General features: G+C 42.5%; 1 protein-coding gene across 1 annotated transcript; it reads left to right on the forward strand.

Moving 5' to 3' along the window:
• Positions 1-205: 205 nt before the first annotated feature.
• Positions 206-15,231, forward strand: SRD5A1 (steroid 5 alpha-reductase 1; the record flags this gene model as incomplete). The annotated part of the gene is made up of 5 exons (XM_084260461.1): positions 206-522; positions 2,576-2,742; positions 9,109-9,210; positions 10,749-10,899; positions 15,165-15,231. 5 exons carry the CDS (start codon positions 206-208, stop codon positions 15,229-15,231), a joined length of 804 nt encoding a protein of 267 aa, XP_084116587.1.
• Between the last annotated feature and the right edge of the window lie 5,750 nt (positions 15,232-20,981).

The following is a 20,981-nucleotide window of genomic DNA, read 5'->3' on the forward strand; positions in this document are numbered from 1 at the left end:
CCGCGAACGCGCCGCCGCCCCGGCGGAACTTCCGCTTCCTAGCGCGCCTGTCCCACTCGCGGAGGCCCCACCAACCGCCGGCCGGAGGGGGCGGTGCGGGCCGCAGCCCCGGCGCCGATTGGCCCTCTGCGGCGGTGGGCGTGTCGTCGGCTCGCCGATGAATGGAGGCGCCGGGGCGGGCGCGGGTGCCTGCCCGCGGCGCGAGATGGGGGCCGGCGGCGCGTGCGGGTTCCTGCGGCGGGTGTCGGGCCCGGAGGAGCAGCGGCTGCTGGAGCTCCTCTCCTTCGGGCTGGTGGCGCTGGGCGCCGGCTCCGCCCTGCTGCTCTGCTTCATCCCCATGCCCTACGGCCGGTACTCCTCCCGGCGCTTCGGCTGGCTGCTGCCCGCCCGCCCCGCCTGGATGCTGCAGGAGCTGCCTTCCCTCCTCGTCCCGCTCGGGCTGGCCGCCTGCGGCGGGGCGGTCACCGCCGCCTGGCCCAACCGCCTGCTGCTGGGCTGCTTCGTCGTGCACTACACGCACAGGTGCGGCCCGAGGGCTGGGGTTGGGGGGGGCGGGGGGTGCTGGCAGCGGGGGTCCTGTGCGGGAGCGCTTGGCCCTTTGGGCGCTCCCGCTCGGGCTTGTCCAGGAAGGTGTGTGGGGAGAGGGTATATGTGTGTGTGTGTGTGTGTCTGGCGGCAGCAGTGCGGTTCTGCGGCAGTTCAGGGCCAGCCCTGATGGAAACGCCTGGCTGCTGTGCCCGGGCTGCGGGGACCGGGGTTCTGCCGTTGGCCGGCGCTTACCGCCTAACGCGGCGCTGGGCTCGCGGCGGGAAGCGGCACGAGGAGGAGTGTGTGGCGCTCCCGGAGCCGCGGGGGTTGGGAAGGGACCCCGAGAGATCATCGGGTCCGACCCCCCTGCCAGAGCAGCTCCCTAGGGCATAGCGCACAGGTGGGTATCTCTCGGCGTGCCGCGCCGCCTGGGTGCTGCAGCGCTTGCGGTGACTCGACTGGTAGTCTTAGGGATGCAGCATTCCAACAAGGAAAGATCCGCTCTGGGTGCTGGTGTAATGTCAATTTAATATTGTTTTATGTATGTTCTAATTATGTCTTTTGATATAACGTCTAGTCCAGGTGTTGGGCTCAGTGGCCCTTATGGGTCCCAGCTCAGGCTGTTCAGTGATTTATTAAGATACTGGCAAAGCTGATGCTGAGAGTCCCCTGTAGTCAATGGCATGGGGGTGTCTTGTTGAGCTATCTGGGAGAAGGTGGCTTGGCTGGACCTCAGGTAAGGTTTTGCTGTTCCCTTCCAGTCACTGACAGCAGCTACTGGCAATACTCCACAAGCAATTCTGCCACTAAATTAGTAATACAGTTGAGATAAACTTGTCGGGCTAATTTTAAGCTGAGCGTGTGGCTGGTAGGCAGTTGGTTTTGAGTGCTTATTGGGAGACACTGTTGCTTTTGACCTTGCGGTCAAGAGGGATGCAATGTACAGTTGGCATGGTGGCTGACTTTGCAAACCCAGAAGTGTGTCTTTGCTCCCTCTTTTTCTATTCTTAAGAGTAAAGAGATAATCTTTGGCATGGGTTCTTAACTCATCCTCAATGACTGTGAAAAGCTGGAAATGTAAGGCAGAGGTTTGTGCGGAGAGCTGAGCTTTACCTCCGCTTGCTTATTGCTGGTGCTGGTCTGAGGGATGGGTCTGTAGCTGCTTATAGACTGGAAGCCATCTCTCTTCTCCACTTCTGTTTGTTGTAATGTAGTGGGCTTTAATCATAATAATGAATTTTTTATGTTTTCTGGAGAGCTGTCTTTGCCCCTTCTGGAAGGGGTTCAGTAGTACTTGGATAGCTGGAACACATGAAGAGTGCTTAGGCTTCAATAATCCTGCTCCTGTCACTGTAGACTATAACTAAATTGATAAGCAATGGGGAGTTGGCTAGTTACAGCAGGTATGGCCCACAAACACTCACCTGCTTTTCTTGTTTGGAGCTTGTTTGTTTGCTCAGCTGATCCACAGGGAAAAGCGATCAAGATTCCTTTCCCGAATTGGATGGCAGTTGTGGATTTGTCATGCCTTTCACAGGTGTCATAGGGTAGACCAAGATTGTCAAGGCAAAGCAATTAAAATTTTTAAGTGATGTTTAAGGCAAGGAAGATACTGAGCTCAATTGGGTTAATTTCAAGGGGATTGACTTTCCTCTCCAGAAGTGTGGTGGGTTTGGTGTAGGGACTGTGTGACCTGGCTTGTTTCAAAAAGGTTGATGATACCATGAAGAACTTGGGTACAAAGGAGGACAAAAATAGGCTGCATTTAGCATCAGTTGCCCTACAACTCTGGCCAGGCAATTGCCTTGGACACAAAGTTGAAAGTTTCTGGCAGAAGGGGAGCGAGGACTAATGCTGTAATTCCAAAGGGGCACCAAAGTTAAGGTTTAGGTATTAAAGCAAGTGTAACTATCCTTCTGAACTGAGATCAAAGGCTCTGATGAGAATTTGAAAAGCGAGATAATCTGAACTGTGGATTATAGCTTTGGACACAAAAAATATATGTTCTTTGTTAATGCAAGAATCTTTCTTTCCTTGTTCACTCCAGGGCACTCATATTTCCTTTTCTGATCCGGGAAGGAAAACCAACACCATTTTTCACTTTCGTGCTGGCGCTTCTGTTCTGTGTCTATAACGGGTATTTGCAAGGCCGAAGCTTAAGCAACTATGCAGAATACCATTCAGGCTGGTTAAAAGATCCGTGTTTCATTACAGGTGGGTTAAAACATGTTATGAGAACATTAGGTGTGGATTTTTTTTTTGTCTTCTCAGCTTTTTATTTTTATGATAACTGTATAAAATGGGATTGAAGGTACTACAACTCTTACCGTAGTTAATTTTGTTGTTTGCCATAGCTGGAAGCCTTCTAGCCTTTTCTGGTTTTCAGCTGTGAACAAACTGATGCTTCTTCCCACAGTGTCAATTCTAGATGAGCTGACTCTCATCTTTATTCTTTAACATCAAAGCAAATATGTGTTATGTATTTTTTTTTAATATAGGAACTTGAAGCCTTAAATGGGACCAGCAGCATACAGGTTTAAAACAAAGCAGATATTTCCCACATGATGTGTAGATTAAACTGAAATCCATGGTTTCTTTGTTGTAGGTGCTCAGGTTTTGTATGCAGTCAAACAGCAGTGAACAAATTCATGGAGTGAAAATCCAGAAGGGGTAGCTGCCAAATACCAAGATAGCACTTCTAATGCCAAACGTCCTTAGTGTCAGGATGTTTACACCAACCCACCCACTCCCCTAATAGGAGTGAGCTTTGTCAGAGAATGAAACTGGCCCATGAGGAAGGGGGTGGTGGGGTTGATCATCCACTCCTGTCAGGAAGTGAGGTTTGTATGTTATTACATGTTTAAGCCATTCATATGATGAAACAGCTAAGATGCTTGACAAAGTACTGTGCTTTTATTCCTAGACATCTGCTTTTGCTTGCTGTCAAAACCATAGTTCCATTTCTTTGCAGAAAGATGTTTTTGATCTGAAGATAAACCAGAATATTTTTTCCTGTTGGTCAAAGGCAGAATACTGGGCTGTGCGGATCCTTGATATGATCCAGTACTACTAGTGTTCTTGTTGTTACAGAGCCAGGATGAGTTAGTACTTCTCCCAGACTTCTCAAGCCTCCTACTGCAAGAATAAAAAATTTTATATTTTTGCAGTGCTATTGCAGACTACAGTAGGGGACCAAAATGCTAAATGTTGTCATGACTATAAGATTGAAGGATTTCAATTTAAATAGATGGTCTTGCCAGGATTTGTTGGTTGACTGCTGACTGAGTATGAGTCAGCAGTGTGTCCCGGTGGCCAGGAAGGCCAATGGCATCCTGGCTTGTATCAAAAATAGCGTGGCCAACAGGTCTAGGGAAGTGATTGTGCCCCTGTACTTGGCAGTGGTGAGGCCACACCTCAAGTGCTGTGTCCAGTTCTGGGCTCCTCACCATAAGAAAGGCATCGAGGTCCTCAAGCATGTCCAGAGAAGGGCAACCAGGCTGGTGAAGGGGCTGGAGGGCAAATCACGAGGAGTGGCTGAGGCAGCTGGAGTTGTTTAGTCTGGAGAAGAGGAGGCTGAGGGGAGACCTTATCACCACCTACAGCTACCTGAAGGGAGGTTGCAGAGAGGTGGGCGATGGTCTCTTCAGCCAGGTGACAGGACAAGGGGAAGTGGCGAGAAGCTGCACCAGGGTGGGTTCAAATTAGATGTTAGGAAAAAGTTTTTCACTGAAAGAGTTGTCAGGGCCTGGAACAGGCTGCCCAGGGAGCGGGTTGAGTCACCTTCCCTGGATGTGTTTGAAAAAAGGGTAGATGAGGTACTTAGAGATATGGTTTAGCATAGGACAGGAGTGGTTGGACTCAATGATCTTTTCCACCCTAGTAATTCTGTGATTAGGAGGCAGTACTGCTTGTGTTCTAAAAATGAAGAACCTGAGGTGCAATGGAGTGACTCCAATGGGTTCTAGACACTTGGATTTACTTGAAATACTTTTGGTACTTTTGAAATTCCAGTCTCTTTAAGCTTGGATCCACTGAAAAATCTGATTAAAAGATGCATTGATCAAGACTCTTGAAGATTCTGATGCAACACAGACTTTACTTCTGGTGTCCTAGTTTAGTACCTTAACCAAAAGATATCTCAATACAGTTCTGTAAACAAGTCATGAGTCAGGAGCTATAAATTGATTCCTCCTTACTGAAAGATATTAATTAAGGTATTAAGATGGTTGCTCAAGTTTCCTTGGGTTTTTTGTAGCCTTTCTACTGTCAAGGGTTTCTGAAAGATATAAATGTATAAATGACAGTATTTAGGTTTGTTTGCCTTCAGGTATGGATACTTCTTTGTATGAATTAGTTTGGAGTTTTGTTTTCCAAATAATACCAGTCTGGGATATATACTTATGTATATTTATTTCCAGTACCGCTTATTGTAAGCGAATTGTTGCTCTCATGGCTATTGTAAGCCAAAGTATTGCTGTAAAATGTTATCCTGAAAGTTAAAGTGAAGAATCCTGGTGTACGTAACAACCATTTTAGTGTCACTTGCTGCCTTTTTTGAGACAGTTAGAATAAATCAGTCAGCAGAGCCTTAGTATCTGGATTGACAGGGTTTTTTCAGTGGTTTGGGAGTTAATTTTGGGAAAGCAATAGCCTGTAACTATAGAAGCAATTGATTTGGTGCAGCAACAAACTTTTGATGTGGTTCCTTTATGGCTTTTCTGGACTGTGTGTTGGTTTAGGTCAGAGCAGAGAACTTCTGTGTTCAGAGGAAATAGAAGCATTCTGCTTCAGATGCAGTACAATGTGATAAAAATCACAAGCTTGCAAGCCAATATGGGAACACCTTCATAACCTTTCAGCACGTACCCTACACGTGTGCCAATAAAAAGCTTGGTAATTTACCCATGGTATTCTGAAGCAGTGAATGCTACAGGGATATATGCACCTGCATCTTTCACCTTTGTGCTCTTTCCTGGGCTGTCTGCATTTCTGGTTGGAAACTTCTTCCTTTCTTTGCTTTAGCTTCAACAAAACCCTTTTGCAGTATGCTCTATGTCTTTTCTTATTCCTTTAAATCCCCATTCAGCTACTACCCTCTCTTGATGGCTAACTCTTCTGTACGTTGTATTCTTCTCCTCCTCTGCATGTTGTACTCCTTTGCAGCAGCTCTGAGAAGCAGAGCACTACCTATAGCTCAGAAGGTGCAGATGGCAGAACATCAGCATCTAGTTGTTCACATGAGGCTTTTTATCTGGTGGTCAGGCAACTAAGCATATGCGTGCTACCTCTGCTCTCTACACAGAATAGACAAGAAGAAACCATGGGCACTGTCCATCTCTGGATATGGTCTTGTGACTGAGGAACAAGGGTTAATATCTCCACTAATATCTCTAGGTTGCTCAAGATGATCTTGCACCTTCTTGGGAAGACTAAGCATGTGATCTGATCTGAGGCACTGGTTCACCTGAGTTGTATACTGGGCACTTTCAGTGCAGCTGTAGAAACTGGCATCCTGCTGTTCCTATGCAGCATCTTGCACTGTGTATTCTTGAAGCCTGGAGTGGGGACCTGGGCCAGGCAGCAGTTACTGTACTGCCGGTCTGAAATGGCCTGCAGGACAACAGTAGATCCCTTTTGCATGGGATTCTACACAGATCAGGGTGAGGAAGGCACCAGTGTGACAGCATATGCATAGTCTTCTGTTGCACTAGGTCAGCTGGTAATAGAGACCTAGTTACTGTCCTTCTTGGGCAAGTGTCCTCCTACTATGAACCCAGGCCTTAATCTCCAGCTTTATCCTGATGAAGCAAGTCTCTTGAGCTTAAGTCTTGTGAGGTCATTTATGTTCCCGTGGTCCTAGGAATCTACTGGAATATACTGTAACTCCCTTCCTGTTTACCTGTGGCTGTCATAGGTGGAATCCAACTCACTGTGGTGCATAACTGGCTCTTAGCTTTGTGGAGTGCAGTCCTAGGACTCGGCCATTATGAGAATCTTGAGGATGAGGATAGTGATGTATAGTGCTCGCAGAGTATAGCTGTGGGAGATGCAGCACTTCAGAAGAAAGTGGATCCTCAAACCAAAGAGGCATGCTGTAAAAGTAGCCTGCACTCATCAGCTTGTTGTCCATGAAGAGAGATTTGATTGTTTCTTTCTGATACAGGTAATTTTCAGGCAGAGGGGCAAGAACACACGGAATGAAACTAATCTTCTGTAACAGGCACTCTTAAAGCAAGTTCCAGTCCTTTTGCAGTATTTAAACTACTTAGTAGTTAATATACTAATTCACAAACAGATACTAATACAGAATACATGTTCTCCAACTGATACTAACTTTGTAACTGATACTGACTTTGAGCATGGCCTTTTCCTTATGCTAATACTGAAGTAAATTGGTAGAAATTTGCCTGGCACAGAAGGATGTGGGGGTGCTGGCTGGTATCTGGCTGAACATGAGCCAGCAGTGTGCCCAGGTGGCCAAGAAGGCCAACACTGTCCTGGCCTGTATCAGTAGTAGTGCAGCCAGCAGGACCAGGGAAGTAATTGTGCCCCTGTACTGTGTTGGTAAGGCCACACCTTGAGTGCTGTGTTCAGTTTTGGGCCCCTTACAACAAGAAAGATATTGAGGGGCTGGAGCAGGCCAAGAAAAGGTCAATAAAGGTGATGAATTTCTTCACTGAAAGAGTGTTCAGGCATTGGAACAGACTGTCTGGACAGTTGGAGTCACCAACACTGAAGATGTTCACAAAACATGGATATGTGGTACTGTGGGACATGTTTTAGTTGACATGATGGTGTTGGACAGGTGGTTGGACTGGATGATCTTTGTGATCTTAAAGATTCCATGGAATATTTTTTACATTTAAATAGAATTAATCTGTGTGCTTGTTAAGAAATTTCCTTTCAAATTATTGTTTGGATAGAGATAATGGTTTGCTTATTTAGTTGTATGAGTAACATCCCCACCCCTTGTTTTCCAAGGTAGTCTCAATCTTCTCTGGCAATCAGTCGGTTACTAATTGGAGAATTACTAAGAGAAGCAGACTATTTTTGTTGCTGGATGTGGTGAGGATTTAATATTTCCTGTTTGGATAGAGATCTGTTCTGAAAGAAAGTTACCAGTTTCCATAAATGTAGAATTCATGAGCATTTGAATTATTTGCCTTGTGTTTTTGAATGTTTTCATCACTTGAGTTGGTCTGTAAATTGCTCGTTATGTTGATCTAATCTATTTCATGATATAAGATTTCAATGAAAATGTAGCTAAAAGGATAACAGGAAATTTTTATGACAAAAGACACTTTTCTTATGGCATCTACAGACCTTGATCGCCCATGGAAACTTAATGTATTGTTCTGTATGAACAAAATATGAAGAATCATCCTTCTTCCTAGGACGAAGTTCTGCTGCTAGTTCTGTAATGTAAGCAGATTGTAACAAGCTTATTAAACGACATATTTTTATTTTTGTAGTTAAATATGGAGAGAGCTTTCATGCAGAAACCTCAGTAATTTCTTCCTAATCCATGTGGAAACAGACAACTAGGTCTTCTAGGTAAATGTGGCCCACAAAGGATTGAGAGAAGAAAGCTGCCTATTTTACCAGTTGTTTGTGAGGCAAGGTCCTCCTGGCAACCTACTGGTCTTGCAACATGTGGCCTTATACAGGGGCTACTGGATTTCTCTGTACTGAAAGAGAGCTGAATGAAAGAATCAAGTTATGCAAAAAGGCAAAGCTTTCTTAATCTGGTCTGTGAGATAACTTTGCTCTAGCAGCGCATCACTGGAATTTTCTTGGTAACTTAAAAATCAGTAAATTTGGAGGTGGAGCCAAGCCATGCAATGGGTCACCTCTCAACCTGAATCTTGTCTGCTCCTAATAACAAGGAATGCTGCCTTCAGATGAAGTTAACATAGGTAGTGTATCCAAAGACTCAAAAATGCAAGGATAAAAATACGGATTTTCTGTCTTAAATTCCTTTTGATTTACCCCATGCAGTTATGGCAACGAGATATAAGGATGCAGAATGCATCAGTAAAAAGCTCAGTTTCTATGAAAACCCAGTATAAATTGTTAAACCTTTTTGATGAATTACAAAAGTAAATAGGGCATGAATTCCTTCACAATTTTATTCTTTTCATTGTGCAAAAATCTGTTGTGGAAACTCTGGTATATTGTCAGTTTAAAAAAAGAGGCAACTAGATGCGTCCCTCTGGCAGGAATGAGGCTGACTTTGCAGTGTTTAAAACTTTAGTGTATTCTGTATGGAAGTTGAGGAAATACACACATTAAATCTGTATATATGCACATGTGTACACTTAAGTCTAGCAACATAAGAATAAACTAACTGTGCAGTACTTGTCCTCTCTAGACACCTGTTGATTTCTGTGAGCTCTGCTACTGGAGAGCTCAGTGTAGGACTGGGATTGTACAGGATGCCACTGGAATTGCTTATACTGCCTATGTTGGTACTACCTTGAGATAATATGCCTAATATATGATACATGACTGTAGTTTGTTTTCTGAACAAGCACTTTGTCTCAATGTATTAAAGATAGTATTTTAAATATTTCTCTTCAGGTTTTATAGGGTGGTTGATCGGCATGGCAATCAATATTCATTCTGATCATATTCTCAGAAACCTGAGAAAACCAGGGGAAACTGGTTACAAGATACCAAGAGGTGAGTAAAAGTGTTACAGAAATTTATATAGCAAAAAGAAAGCGGCCTCATGATGAGGGATGGAGTGAGCTGGGGCTGTTTAGCCTGGAGAAGAGAAGGCTCAGGGTGATTGCATTTATATGTCTAAATACTTGATGGGGGGAAGGAAGAACAGAGAGCCATGCTCTTAGTGGTGTCCAGAGACAGGAACAGAGGCACTAGGTGGAGAAAAGACCCGAATTACTATCCTCACGTGGGGATGTGAGGGGAAGGCAGAAAGTACTCAGCAGCTGTGTGTGGCTGGCCCATCTTAGGTTGTCCCATGTATGAAGAAGGAAGGGATCTTGGTTAATAGGAAAGCATCAACTACTGTGGTAAGGGAGATACTGGGAAAAGAAAACAAATCCAGAGGAAGTGAAGCATTATAAATTCTGGTCTTTGTGAGGAAAATAGGGTATATGAGAGGACTTCTTACAGAGCCTATTGAAGTGTTAAGGTATATTGACACTTTTGGATACATTGGAATTCATGTATATTATGTTCAATGAGAGCAGAAAAGTAGTTTCCTTTGAATTCTGCTGTTTTTTTCCTTTGGTTGTGCTTTTTTGGTTTTAGTGAAAATTTTTAATGAAACAGGAAGAGCTACATAAATAATAGCCTACTGCTTTATATTTCTCCAGGATAGTAATGGTAACTTTATGTTAATAGATGGAAATCCAAGTGCCATGTGAAAAATTAATATGAGCATACTGTTTGGTGTAGAAAAAAGTTCTGAAGGAAGTAAGGTGTTATTGGATCAGGAGGATTTGATGTTTTTGATATTGCTTATGCATGTCAGGTGCTAGAATTCCACTTCCTTTTTTGTCACAGAAACAAAGTAATTAAAGCAAGGTCAAAACATGTCCTTTATTATACTTGGCAAATAACTGTTTGTTTAGTCCTGCTGGTAAAGCACATACCCAGTTGTTATCAATTTGTACACTAACTTTGGAATTAGGGTGAAAGTTCTTATTTTAGAAAGTTTCCAGCAGGTAAGTACTGATTGCTTATACATAATTGACTGTAAAATACATTTAACAGACTGCCAGTGACTTCTTTCACTGTAAGGGCTGAATATTGTTCATAATTAATATTTGAAGTACTTAAAAAAAAAAAGCCTTATGCTAACTAATTCTATATGTATTTTCTGGGACTCTAAAAGGGTAGGATTTCTTATATTTTTATGTAACTTATAAGAAGTTTAGTTTATGATCAGAAAGCCAGTTTGGTATCACTCCTAAGCAGTTATTTACAGAGGTATGAACTCACTTCAGATAGGGGTAAATCTGCTATTCCTTAATGATTTAAAAAGGAAAAACGGAGCTGGAGAAAAGTCCGTCTTAAAATGAGGTGTGAAGTCTCATCCTTCATACTACAGCTTGAACTGAAAATGCTGCCTCCACCACCTTAAAAATTTTATAGAGATATTAATGATCTAGATCTTACTTGGCTTGCAGTGAGAGATAGCATTGGAAATCTACTTGATCTAGGTGCTTTTAAAATAACTGTCTTGTTTTCAGGAGGAATGTTTGAGTATGTCAGTGGAGCCAACTTTTTTGGAGAGATCCTGGAATGGTTTGGGTTTGCCCTCGCTTGCTGCACTGCTGAAAGCCTTGCGTTTGCATTGTGTACGCTTTTCATCTTGGGTTCAAGGGCAAAACAACACCACCAGTAAGTGTTTGTGTCTTATAATTTCTGTTGTCTCTATGCCACACTTCATTTCCATTTCACAAACGATGCCTCATCCCACAGGGATGTTGCAGAGCAAGTCTTGTGAAAGACTTTGTTACTGTGGTGTAGAATGTGATAGAGAATACTCTGAGTAGTATGAAGCGCTGAAGAATTTCAGTGGGATGATACTGAGCATAAACACATACAGCGTACAGCAAAGTGGCCAAAATGTTTAAATGAACATCACATCCCAGTTTTGCAAAGATCATACACAGATTTGGGAAAACTGTATTGATTGGTCATATATTATACTTTTCTTTGTGGCTCAAACTTCTATAACACTAAAATTTTGAAAATCACTCAGGTCTTTTCCAACAGGCACATGTTATAGTCAAGTCTGTATCATGTCTATAATCCAGGGTATAGACAATACGAAAACAGCTCTGGTAGATGATACTTAGTAAGGTCTTTGTAATTAAACAATCTGACAATGTACTGTACAATGTGGGTTTCCTGCTAACAGGCTTGTAGTTTGAAGAGATTTGTTCCTTGAAAGGAATCTCTTTAAGAAATAGCATGTTTAAAAGAATCCTTGCACCCTAGTCTTGGTGGTACTTTCGTCTTTCATATCTTAATCTTTGGTTATTTTCAGCTTTCTGCTTTGTCTCATGCTGAAAAATCATAAAATCATAAACTTGTTTGGGTGGGACTAGTTCACCTAGTTCTAACCCTGCTGCCATGGGCAGGGACACCCTCCACTAGCCCAGGTTGCCCAAAGACCCATCCGACCTGGCCTTGGACACTGCCAGGGAGGGGGCAGCCACAGCTTCTCTGGGCAGCCTGTGCCAGGGCCTCACCGCCCTCACAGAATATAATTTCTTCCTTCCATCTACCCTCTTTCAGTTTAAAGCCATTCATTACCTCTTGTCCTATCACAACATGCCCTGATAAACAGTCACTCTCCAGCTTTCCTGCAGGCCCTTTCAGGTACTGGAAGGCTTCTGTAAGTTCTCCCCAGAACCTTCTTTTCTCCAGGCTGAACAAGCTTCACTCTCTCAGCCTGTCTTCATACATGTACTCCAGCCCTCTGATCATCTTTGTGGCCCTCCTATGGACTTGTTGCAACAGCTCCATGTCTGTCTTGTACTGGGCACCCCAGAGCTGGGTACAGTTCTCCAGGTGCAGTATCACAAAAGTGGAGTAGAGGCAGAATCACCACCCTTGACCTGCTGGTCATGTTTCTTTTGGTGCAGCTCAGGACACAGCTTTCTGGGCTGCAAGTGTATCCTGCTGGCTCATGTTGAGCTCTTCATCAGTCAACACCCTCAAGTCTTCCTCAGGGCTGCTCTCTGTTCATGTTCTGTCCAGCCCATACTTATGCTTGGGATTGTCCTGACCCAAGTGCAGGACCTTGCACTTGACCTTGTTAAACTTTGATCCACCTCTCAAGCCTGATGAGGTCCCTCTGGATGACATCCCTTCCCTCCAGTGTGCTGACCACACCACACAGCTTGATGGTTTTGGCAAACTTGCTGAGGGGGCACTCAATCTCATTGTCCATGTTGCAGACAAAGATGTTAAACAGCACCAGTCCCAGCACTGACCCCTGAGGAATTCCACTCATCACTGATCTTCATTTGGGACACTGAGCTGTTGACCACAACTCTGAGTGAGACCATCCAGTCAATTCCTTATACACCAAGTGGTCTGTCCATCAAATCTGTGCCTCTCCAACTTAGAGACAAGGATGTCATGCAGAACAGTGTCAGATGCTTTGCACAAGTCCAGGTAGATGACATCTGTCACTCTTCCCTTATCCACCAAAGCTGTAACCCCATCACAGAATGCAACCAAACTTGTCAGGCAAGATTTGCCCTTAGTGAAGCCATGTTGGCTGTCACCAATTGCCTCCTTTTCCATGTGCTTGAGCATAGTTTCTAGGAGGATCTGCTCCATGATCTTGCTGGGCACCGAGGTGAGACTGACTGGTTCCCAGGTCGTCTGTTTTCCCCTTAATAATGGAGGTTATATTTCCCTTTTCCAGTCAATGGGAACTTCACTGAACTGCTATGAGCTCTCAATTATGATGGAGAGTGACTTAGCCACTTCATCTGCCAATTCATAGGAGGAAATAAACATGAATTCATGGAGGAAATGGGTTGGGGGAAAAGAGACCATTGCTAAGTGTCTGTCAGGGCAGACACGGCTCTGTCTAGTGGAGTCTTGAAAACCTCCAGAAACAGAGGTTTTCCTGCACTTTGTTTGCAGGTTGTATCTGGTCTGTATTGCCCTTGCAGGAAACAAGTTTTTTCTACTAACCAACCTGAACCTTTCAAGCCTGTCAGCTTGTTTTACCACCTGCTATTACTGAACAGAGTTGCAGATTGTCTTAGGTTGGGAGGAGCATCCAGTCATCTGGTATGACCTGCTCCAACCAGGGCTAACTGCTAGGCTACAACCAGTTGCCCAGGGCCTCATCCAGTTGAGTTCTGAGTGTCACCAAGGGTGAAGGCTTCAGCACATATCTAGAAAAGCACTGGAACAGGATTTTTTCCTCATTCTCACAAGGAAGAGGGTTTTTCCTTATGTCCAGATGGGTTGCAACTTTTATCACCTGCCACTTGTCTCCTAGCTGTGCACCTCTAGGAAAGTTAGGGCTCTGCCTTCTCTCTGATACCACTGTAGGTAGCAGAAGTCTGCAATTAGATCTGCCTCTTAATTTCTTGTCCAGGCTGAACAAGCCTAGTTCCCTCAACATCTCCCATTATGTGGTGCAGTTATGCAGTTGTCTTAATGACCATCTGCTGGATTGTTCTCCATTTTGTGGACATCTGTTGTACAGGAAGCTGAAAGCTGGGGGCAGATGCAGGTTCTCAACTGCTGAATAGTGGAGAATAAACACTTCCCTTGACTTGGTGGCTCTATGCTTGTTAAAGCAGACCAGTATGCACTTAGCTTTCATCACTGCATGGATCCATTACTGATTCACATAGAACTTCTCCACCAGGATGTCTGTGACCTTTTGTGCAGGGCAGCTGTCTAGCCAGTCAGTCTCTAGCCTGCACTCTTACGTCAGGCCAGTGCATTCCAGTTAACTCCCAGTGCCTGTAGGCAACCATGACAGGATCCCTTAGTCTCTTCCTTGGCTGACTGAGCAGTGCCAGGTTCCTCAGCTTCTTGTACGTTATGTTCTTCTGGCTCAAATTCTGGGGTTGGTTTCTGTCTGCCTTTGCCATCGCTCTTCCAGAGCTCTTGACTTCTCTAGCTCTTCATAGTGCTCTGTGTTATTAAAGGAAGTAATTTGCCACAAAGGAAAAGTGCAAAAAAAAGTGGAAGAGGGGTACAGGAACATCCAAACAAACCAAACATAAAAGTAGCAAGTCATTGTCAGTGAAGAAATGTTTTGGTGTAGTCTTAAGTTTGAAAAATTTAGAGTAAATTACTGAAAAGAATAAATAGTGTAATGCTGGTATTCCACAGCTGCAGGTGGTGACCATGCACTGCCTGCCTTGTTCTCTGCTTATTCCAGCTTTGATCTTGCAGTTAGCTATTGATAATCTGGGCTCAAAGGTGCAGGTATTCATATGAAGTTAGGGTTTTTATTTTTAGGGAACTAGAAAAAGAAATACTTGAAAATGGGAGTAAATGTGTGTGTGTTACATAAGGTGACCAGGCAAATAACACTTGAAAGTGCTATGCAGTTTTTTAATTGTCTAGATTTGAAAACAGTGATGGTCTTTGAGAGAGACTAGCAGTAAGGCCAGTATAGTGTTTGTCACATTGATCCACATTCCATATCCTGACTGGAATTGAAGATGTTTCTGCCTACAACAGGACTGTCATTCCAGTCTGTCAGGTATCACTTGCTTCCACATGAAGTCATTATTCAAGGGGATAATGTGTCAAATTGCATGTTTTTGACTTATTTTTCTTCACCCCTACTTCTAACACGGAAAGGCTTGGGATGCATAACACACATCTTGCAGCAAGAGGCTATTCCTTCCCTGGCTGCTCTCACCACATCTGTTTGGTTTGATTTCCCATTGCTGGCAGCAGTAAATTTTGTGTTATAGTTGGTGATTAGATGATGTTAGGATGAGTGTGGTGGATAACAGTCTTGTATCCAGAGTAGGTTCTAAAGGCATTGTGCTGGTTTGTAGCCAGAAAATACATGGATTATATTGAACACACTATAAAACTACTTAATTTCCTTGATAGCATTTTGAAGACTCCATACTCATTAGACTTATGTCTTTGTTTTTCAGGTGGTACCTTGAGAAATTTGAAGACTACCCAAAGTGCAGAAAAATTGTGATCCCATTTATCTACTGAGCTGTGCTGTCATCACTGCTCTTGAAATGGATGCAACAGCTAACAGGTTAAAGGTTTCAGCAGGTGAACAACATACTCTGACCGTCACTGTGACAAAGCCTTTGTGTCTGTGCTGCTAATGGTTACTGTTCCTCCTCCTAATGACAACCCAGAAACTGATGGACATGATGAATAGGAATAGAAATGCTTTTCCAACACTGGAGTACCATCACAAATGCAATAAGGCAATGCTTCTGATGTCTCATCATGGAAAGTATTGAACAGGCTTTCTGGTGCTTCCTTTGCTGCCTATCCAAGCTTCTGCTGTTTCCACTTGATCTACCTACACTGTCCTGAGGATGTGCCGTGAGCCCAGCCACCCTCGCTGCAGTCTGGATGGTGTGTTCTGCCTGATGTTTGCCTGCATACACAAATGGGCTTGGCTTTATTTCTGCCTGCCCCTGCCTTGTCTTCCTAATCCTTTCTTCCCCTGCCTGCATTTCCAGGAGAACTGATGCTGCAGACTAAGGACATTAGATGAATACAGTTGCTGCTAGGTGAGAGACAGTGTTCTTCCTTCTCTTTGCACTGGTATGCAGGTATGGACACTGTATAGATAATATTTACTGCCACTTACATAAACAGCTGTAGTGTTAACTTTCCTGAATAACAGAGTAAGCTTGTAATCTACCTCTCAAATTACTATATCAATATTTAATGTTTCCTCACTCAGTGCTATTTATAGAAGGCAATCTTTATTTGGGATACTTAATTCAGTCTAGCGTTGTTAATTGTGTAATTTTTTCTAACTTTATAAAAAAACCTTAATATTTTACAAGATTCTCTAGATGTTTAGAAAAAAAAAGTGTCTTCCTTTTCCTATTGGTAACAGTCCAGGTTATTTTATATTCCAAAAATCTGGACTACTAGTGCTGCTTGTCTTATTAATGTCAGTTCTCATACCCTTATGGTTTTTTTCCTAATGGACTCCAGAAGGTTTTCAAAACCATGACAGGGTCCCAAGCATACTGACTTATAAGTTTCAGAACTTTTAAAGAACTTTTTAGAGTTGCTAAAAAAAAAAAAACTTATTCTACAGAGTTCTCTTTAAAAAGCAACAAACAAAAACATCAAACCATCAGTCAATAATAAATACCACCACCCAAAAAAACCCCCAAACTAAAATCCCTCAAAGCCCAAAAACTCTTCTGCTAACGTACTTTAGAAATCAATGGAAATCAAACTTTTGCTAAGTGTCTTCTGATCTGTTTACACTGTATGTGTTGGGTTATGTTCAAAACAAACTGGTGATGTAACTTTGCCAGATGCTGAGTTTTCTAGTGTGGTATTGCAGTAAGCTTTGTCTAAACCGTAGAATTCTCTTTGCTGTTGAGTTATGCTGTGGTTATAATCAAAGCAAAGTGTCTGATGAACTTTATCTAACATGCTAAAGGTAAAAAAGTGCATTCAGGAAACAGGCAATGAAGAGGGGACTTTGTGACCCAAGCTTCTGCTGAACAGTTGTTTCTTCCCCCTGTCCTTCCTGACACAGCTGTACAGCACTTGTTGCACTGAAGTCTTGGCTGTCGCTAAGGAGTTACTTAGTGGTGTTTACGTGTGTAACAAAGTCTATTGTCATTGACTGAAAGAGTCAAAAGAAGGAGGGTTTAGAAACTGGCAGCTCTGCGGGGATGATGACTTACCTACAGCAAAGCCCTTGGGCTGCCAGTTGCTCCTTATAATGCTGACTGGATGGCTGATCTTGCTCTTGGCCATAACCAGACCAGTCCAGCTGTGGGAAAACATAGGAATACCCATTCTTTTGCCAGTGTCATTACTTGATTCTCATTTTTTTAATCATTACTTTAGTGTTTACATCTTTCCTTGGTGTTTTACAGGAAGCTCAAGGCTTCCCCTACTGTTTTTTGTTTGTCATGCTATAATTTGAGTCTTGATCCTAGTTGTTTTGATGAACATCAAGCTCCCTGGGGCCGGGATAGTGGGGAGGATAATTTACCCCTAAATACTAAATTGGAGTTAATGGACAATAAAAGTTCAATAGGATCACTTAAAGCATATTCTGGAGAGTATTTTAGAAACCTAGTCTTATATATTGAGATATTTTTAAATCCTATCACTTAACAATGGCAGTGTTTAAAATGGAAGTATCTAAATCATCTAGCTATTGAGATCTGTTTTAACCCTGTAATTTTTTTTCCCTAAAAGAGCACTGTCTGCTCTAGGTGTTTAAATACTTGCATAGTTTACAGTGAATTAGTATCAAATATCTCTATGTAAGATAAAATTACTAGTAGGACAACCAACCAATACAAAAGATCTGCTGCAGCAGTTTAGTCTAATCTACCACCTCATTTAACTTGTGGCCTTTTATGAAAAGGCAAAGATTCTTTTAATAGTAAATAGTGAGAGAAAGCAGTCAGTGTTCAGTATGTCTCCTTACAGTTGAGAACTGGAGCTTCTAGTCAGCAGTCTCTATCATAGCTTACAGAGAACTTGTACTGATGCTTCAGTTTTGCTCTGCTGCTATGTTACTAAATATTTTTATTAAAATTCCAGCTGTTTTGTTCACATAATGTTAATTTCTGATTTACCTATGGTAGGATGGAGATCTGAAACATGATGCTCTGACAGCTATCTGTGTTCTTTCTCTTTTTACAGAAAAGGAAAAGATAAGGTCTATGGGATATGAACGAATATCAGTGCATTGAGAAACTAGTTAATTGAATTACAAGAAAAGAAGGTTTTGGTTTTTAATGTTTATATTCTCTTATGCTGCTGGAACCTTCCTTAAGTAAAGTACAGAAACTGAGGCAGTTGATCAGAGCACAAGTCTTCTGAGGAGCAGCTGAGGGAACTGGGGCTGTTTAGCCTGGAGAAGAGGAGGCTGAGGGGGAGACCTTATCGCTCCCTACAACTCCCTGAAAGGAGGTTGCAGTGAGGTGGGTGTTGGAATCTTGTCCGAAGTAACAAGTGAGCAGACAAGAGGAAACTGTTTTGCACCGGGTAGGATTTAAATGGGGCATTTGAAAAATGCCTTCATGTGAAAGGTGGTCAAGCACAGACGGGCTGGGCAAGGAAGCGGCTGAGTCGCCATCCCTGGTGGTATTTAAAGGACACACAGATGTGGCACTCAGATGTGGTTTAGTGGTGTACTTGGCAGTGTTAAGTTAATGATCTTAAAGGTCTTTTCCAATTTAATGATTGCAGGATTCTTGCATTTCAACATTGTGGTGCATCAGTGAGAAGTATATGAGAACTTGGACAAATGCTAGGACTGTGTCCTGTTTAAACAATATCCCATTAATTTGTGATACTTCACTTATGCTCCTTTCCCATTTCAGCAGCTTTGACAGACTTTTTTTGACAGAAAATCTGATACTGATTTTGGTTTTTTTCTTTTTGGAAAATTGGTAGTGTGAAAATGAATCTTGTTCTTTCCCTTCCAGAATGAGAAAGCATACATGCTTGCTGTAGCAACTTTTAAGAGACTTCCATTCAGACTGCCTTTGTCTTTCCCAAAAATTCCCTGTTAATAAAATATTGTTTGTGGTGTTTCGCTTGAATACTTTTTCTTGTTATAACTTGTGGAGGTTGACCAAGGCTTTTGTAACAATGATTTCATTATCAAATGAAGTCTTCAGGACTGTAATGGTAAGGTTGTATTAGATTAACCTAACTGCATGTGTGAACTTCACAAGATAATCGGGAAATAAATTATTCAATGTTATAAGATAAACTTGTCGAGTGGTATGATCTTAATTATGCTAAACACAGTACATAACTGCAAGTGTACGTCATCTCAGCTAAAGCAAAGAAGATCTAAAGGGTCCCTTCCAACCAAGACTGTTCTGTGATGAACAGAAGGAGAGGCTACTTGTTTTGAGTTCCTCTTCTGCTGCTAGGTCATGGTGAGCTTTCTGTTTTGAACAGCTGGAACACCTGCTGCTTCAACTATTTGAATTGTGGTTCAGTAGCATGTTGTCCTTGAGGAAAGAAGACTGTGTATAAATGATTTGTCATATAAACTTGTATTCTTTCAGCAGGCAAGAAATCCTGAGGGCCTACCACAGAGCTTTTACAGCCTGATTGGGAAAAACACCTGTTTGTTCATCCAAATGAGTAATTTGAGTATAAGAATGTTCCAGCCTGTTTGAGCACTAACAGTTGCACTTGTCAGGGCAGTCTTTGGCACCTGCATGGAGACAATTTTGTAGGGAAAACAGGTCTCTGGGTAAAATTGCACCACTTGCAGTGATGCAATGTTTGTATCAGCATGTGTGTGCCTACAGAAAAACACATGTGAACAAGCTATTGTGGAAATTCCTGTTGCAAGACAATTGAAGGGGTGTCTCACAACAGGACCTAAACCAAGGTTTGCATGGGAGAGTTGCACAACTGCAGCTTGCTCTTTAGCTATTTAAAAAAAATCATGTCTTGTAGATGCCTTGCCTGATTTACTGTGTTGGCTTGAAAGCAAAACAAATGCATTGTGTGGTGTTGTGTACGAGCAGGTGCTGGAAGCCATAGGTGATTTGTTCAGAGGTGAAAGAACACCTATATATAATGACTGGTACGGTGTTTGGTGCAATGATGCATTAGTCTGGATCTGAAGTGGGAGTGCTAGTAGAGCCATGTGTTCCAGCTGCTCTGTAAGGGAGTGCTCCATTTCATTTTGGGGCTATTGAGAGGGAAAAGCAGTATGAACTTGGGTATAAACTTCTACCAGAAAAGAGGAGGCTGTGTGCTCATATCCATGAACTGTGGACAGCAGCACTGTCAAGGCCAAATAGAAGTCTACCACTGTAAGCCAGTGGAAACTACCCTGTGTACTTGCTACTGCTCTGTCTTGCTAGCTGCTGTATGGGGTTGGGATCCAATTTTTTTACTCCCTAACAGTCCAATACCCCAAGTATTTGCAAGAGACCAGGGACCAGATGCTGTGCTGAGCCAGGGTTTTGCTAATATGCAAGTGGCTCAGGAGGAAACGGTGTGATAAAGGAGCCCAGTACACTTGTACAGATTTGGAGGATTTTTAATGTTTTTAACAAGCAAACAAAAAGGCAAAGGATTCCTCTGTCATTCTCTGTCTGCCTTCTTGAAAAATGGTGGCTGTATCAGGAGGGGAGAACTGACTTAACTCCCTGGGAGCACTTTGAGAGCGTTTGAATGTTAAGCCGGAGTCATTAATGTATACTAACACTAGTAACCAAAGAAGAAAATAGTCTTTAGGATGTTTCAAATAATCTTTGCGGATTTTATTAGGCTTCAGAACTGAAGACTCATAGATTAAGCATAACATTTAACATAAATCAATATAGTAAATTATCATTATTGATGGAATAAGATACCGCTAGAAAAAGTGGCTTAGAAAAATATATATTTCCGTGCAGACATCATACACCAACCTAGTCTTCTGGATAGAAAGCTAAATGACTGAGAAATATCAGCTCTGAGACAAAAATAAGCTGCTGTATTTTCATGAGCAAAAAAAAAGAAGAGCTAGCTTGTTGATAACAGGATATAATTGTTGTTAATTTTAAATTGAGATAAGGTAATATATTTGATTTAGACTGTGATAATTTCATATTAGTCATTAAAATAGTAAAGGAAAATTTTGGATGTATGTATTGGATCTGTGTTCACCCAGAATTTCCTATCTGAAGACACTCAAAACCCTCTTTGAAACATGACCTCCAGGTGCAGATAGTAAGGTTTTCCTGCCTTAATAGTTTAATTCCCACTAAGTTTTT

This window comes from Gallinula chloropus (assembly GCF_964237585.1).
Source record: "Gallinula chloropus genome assembly, chromosome: 2".
In the NCBI taxonomy this organism is placed as follows: Eukaryota; Metazoa; Chordata; class Aves; order Gruiformes; family Rallidae; genus Gallinula; species Gallinula chloropus.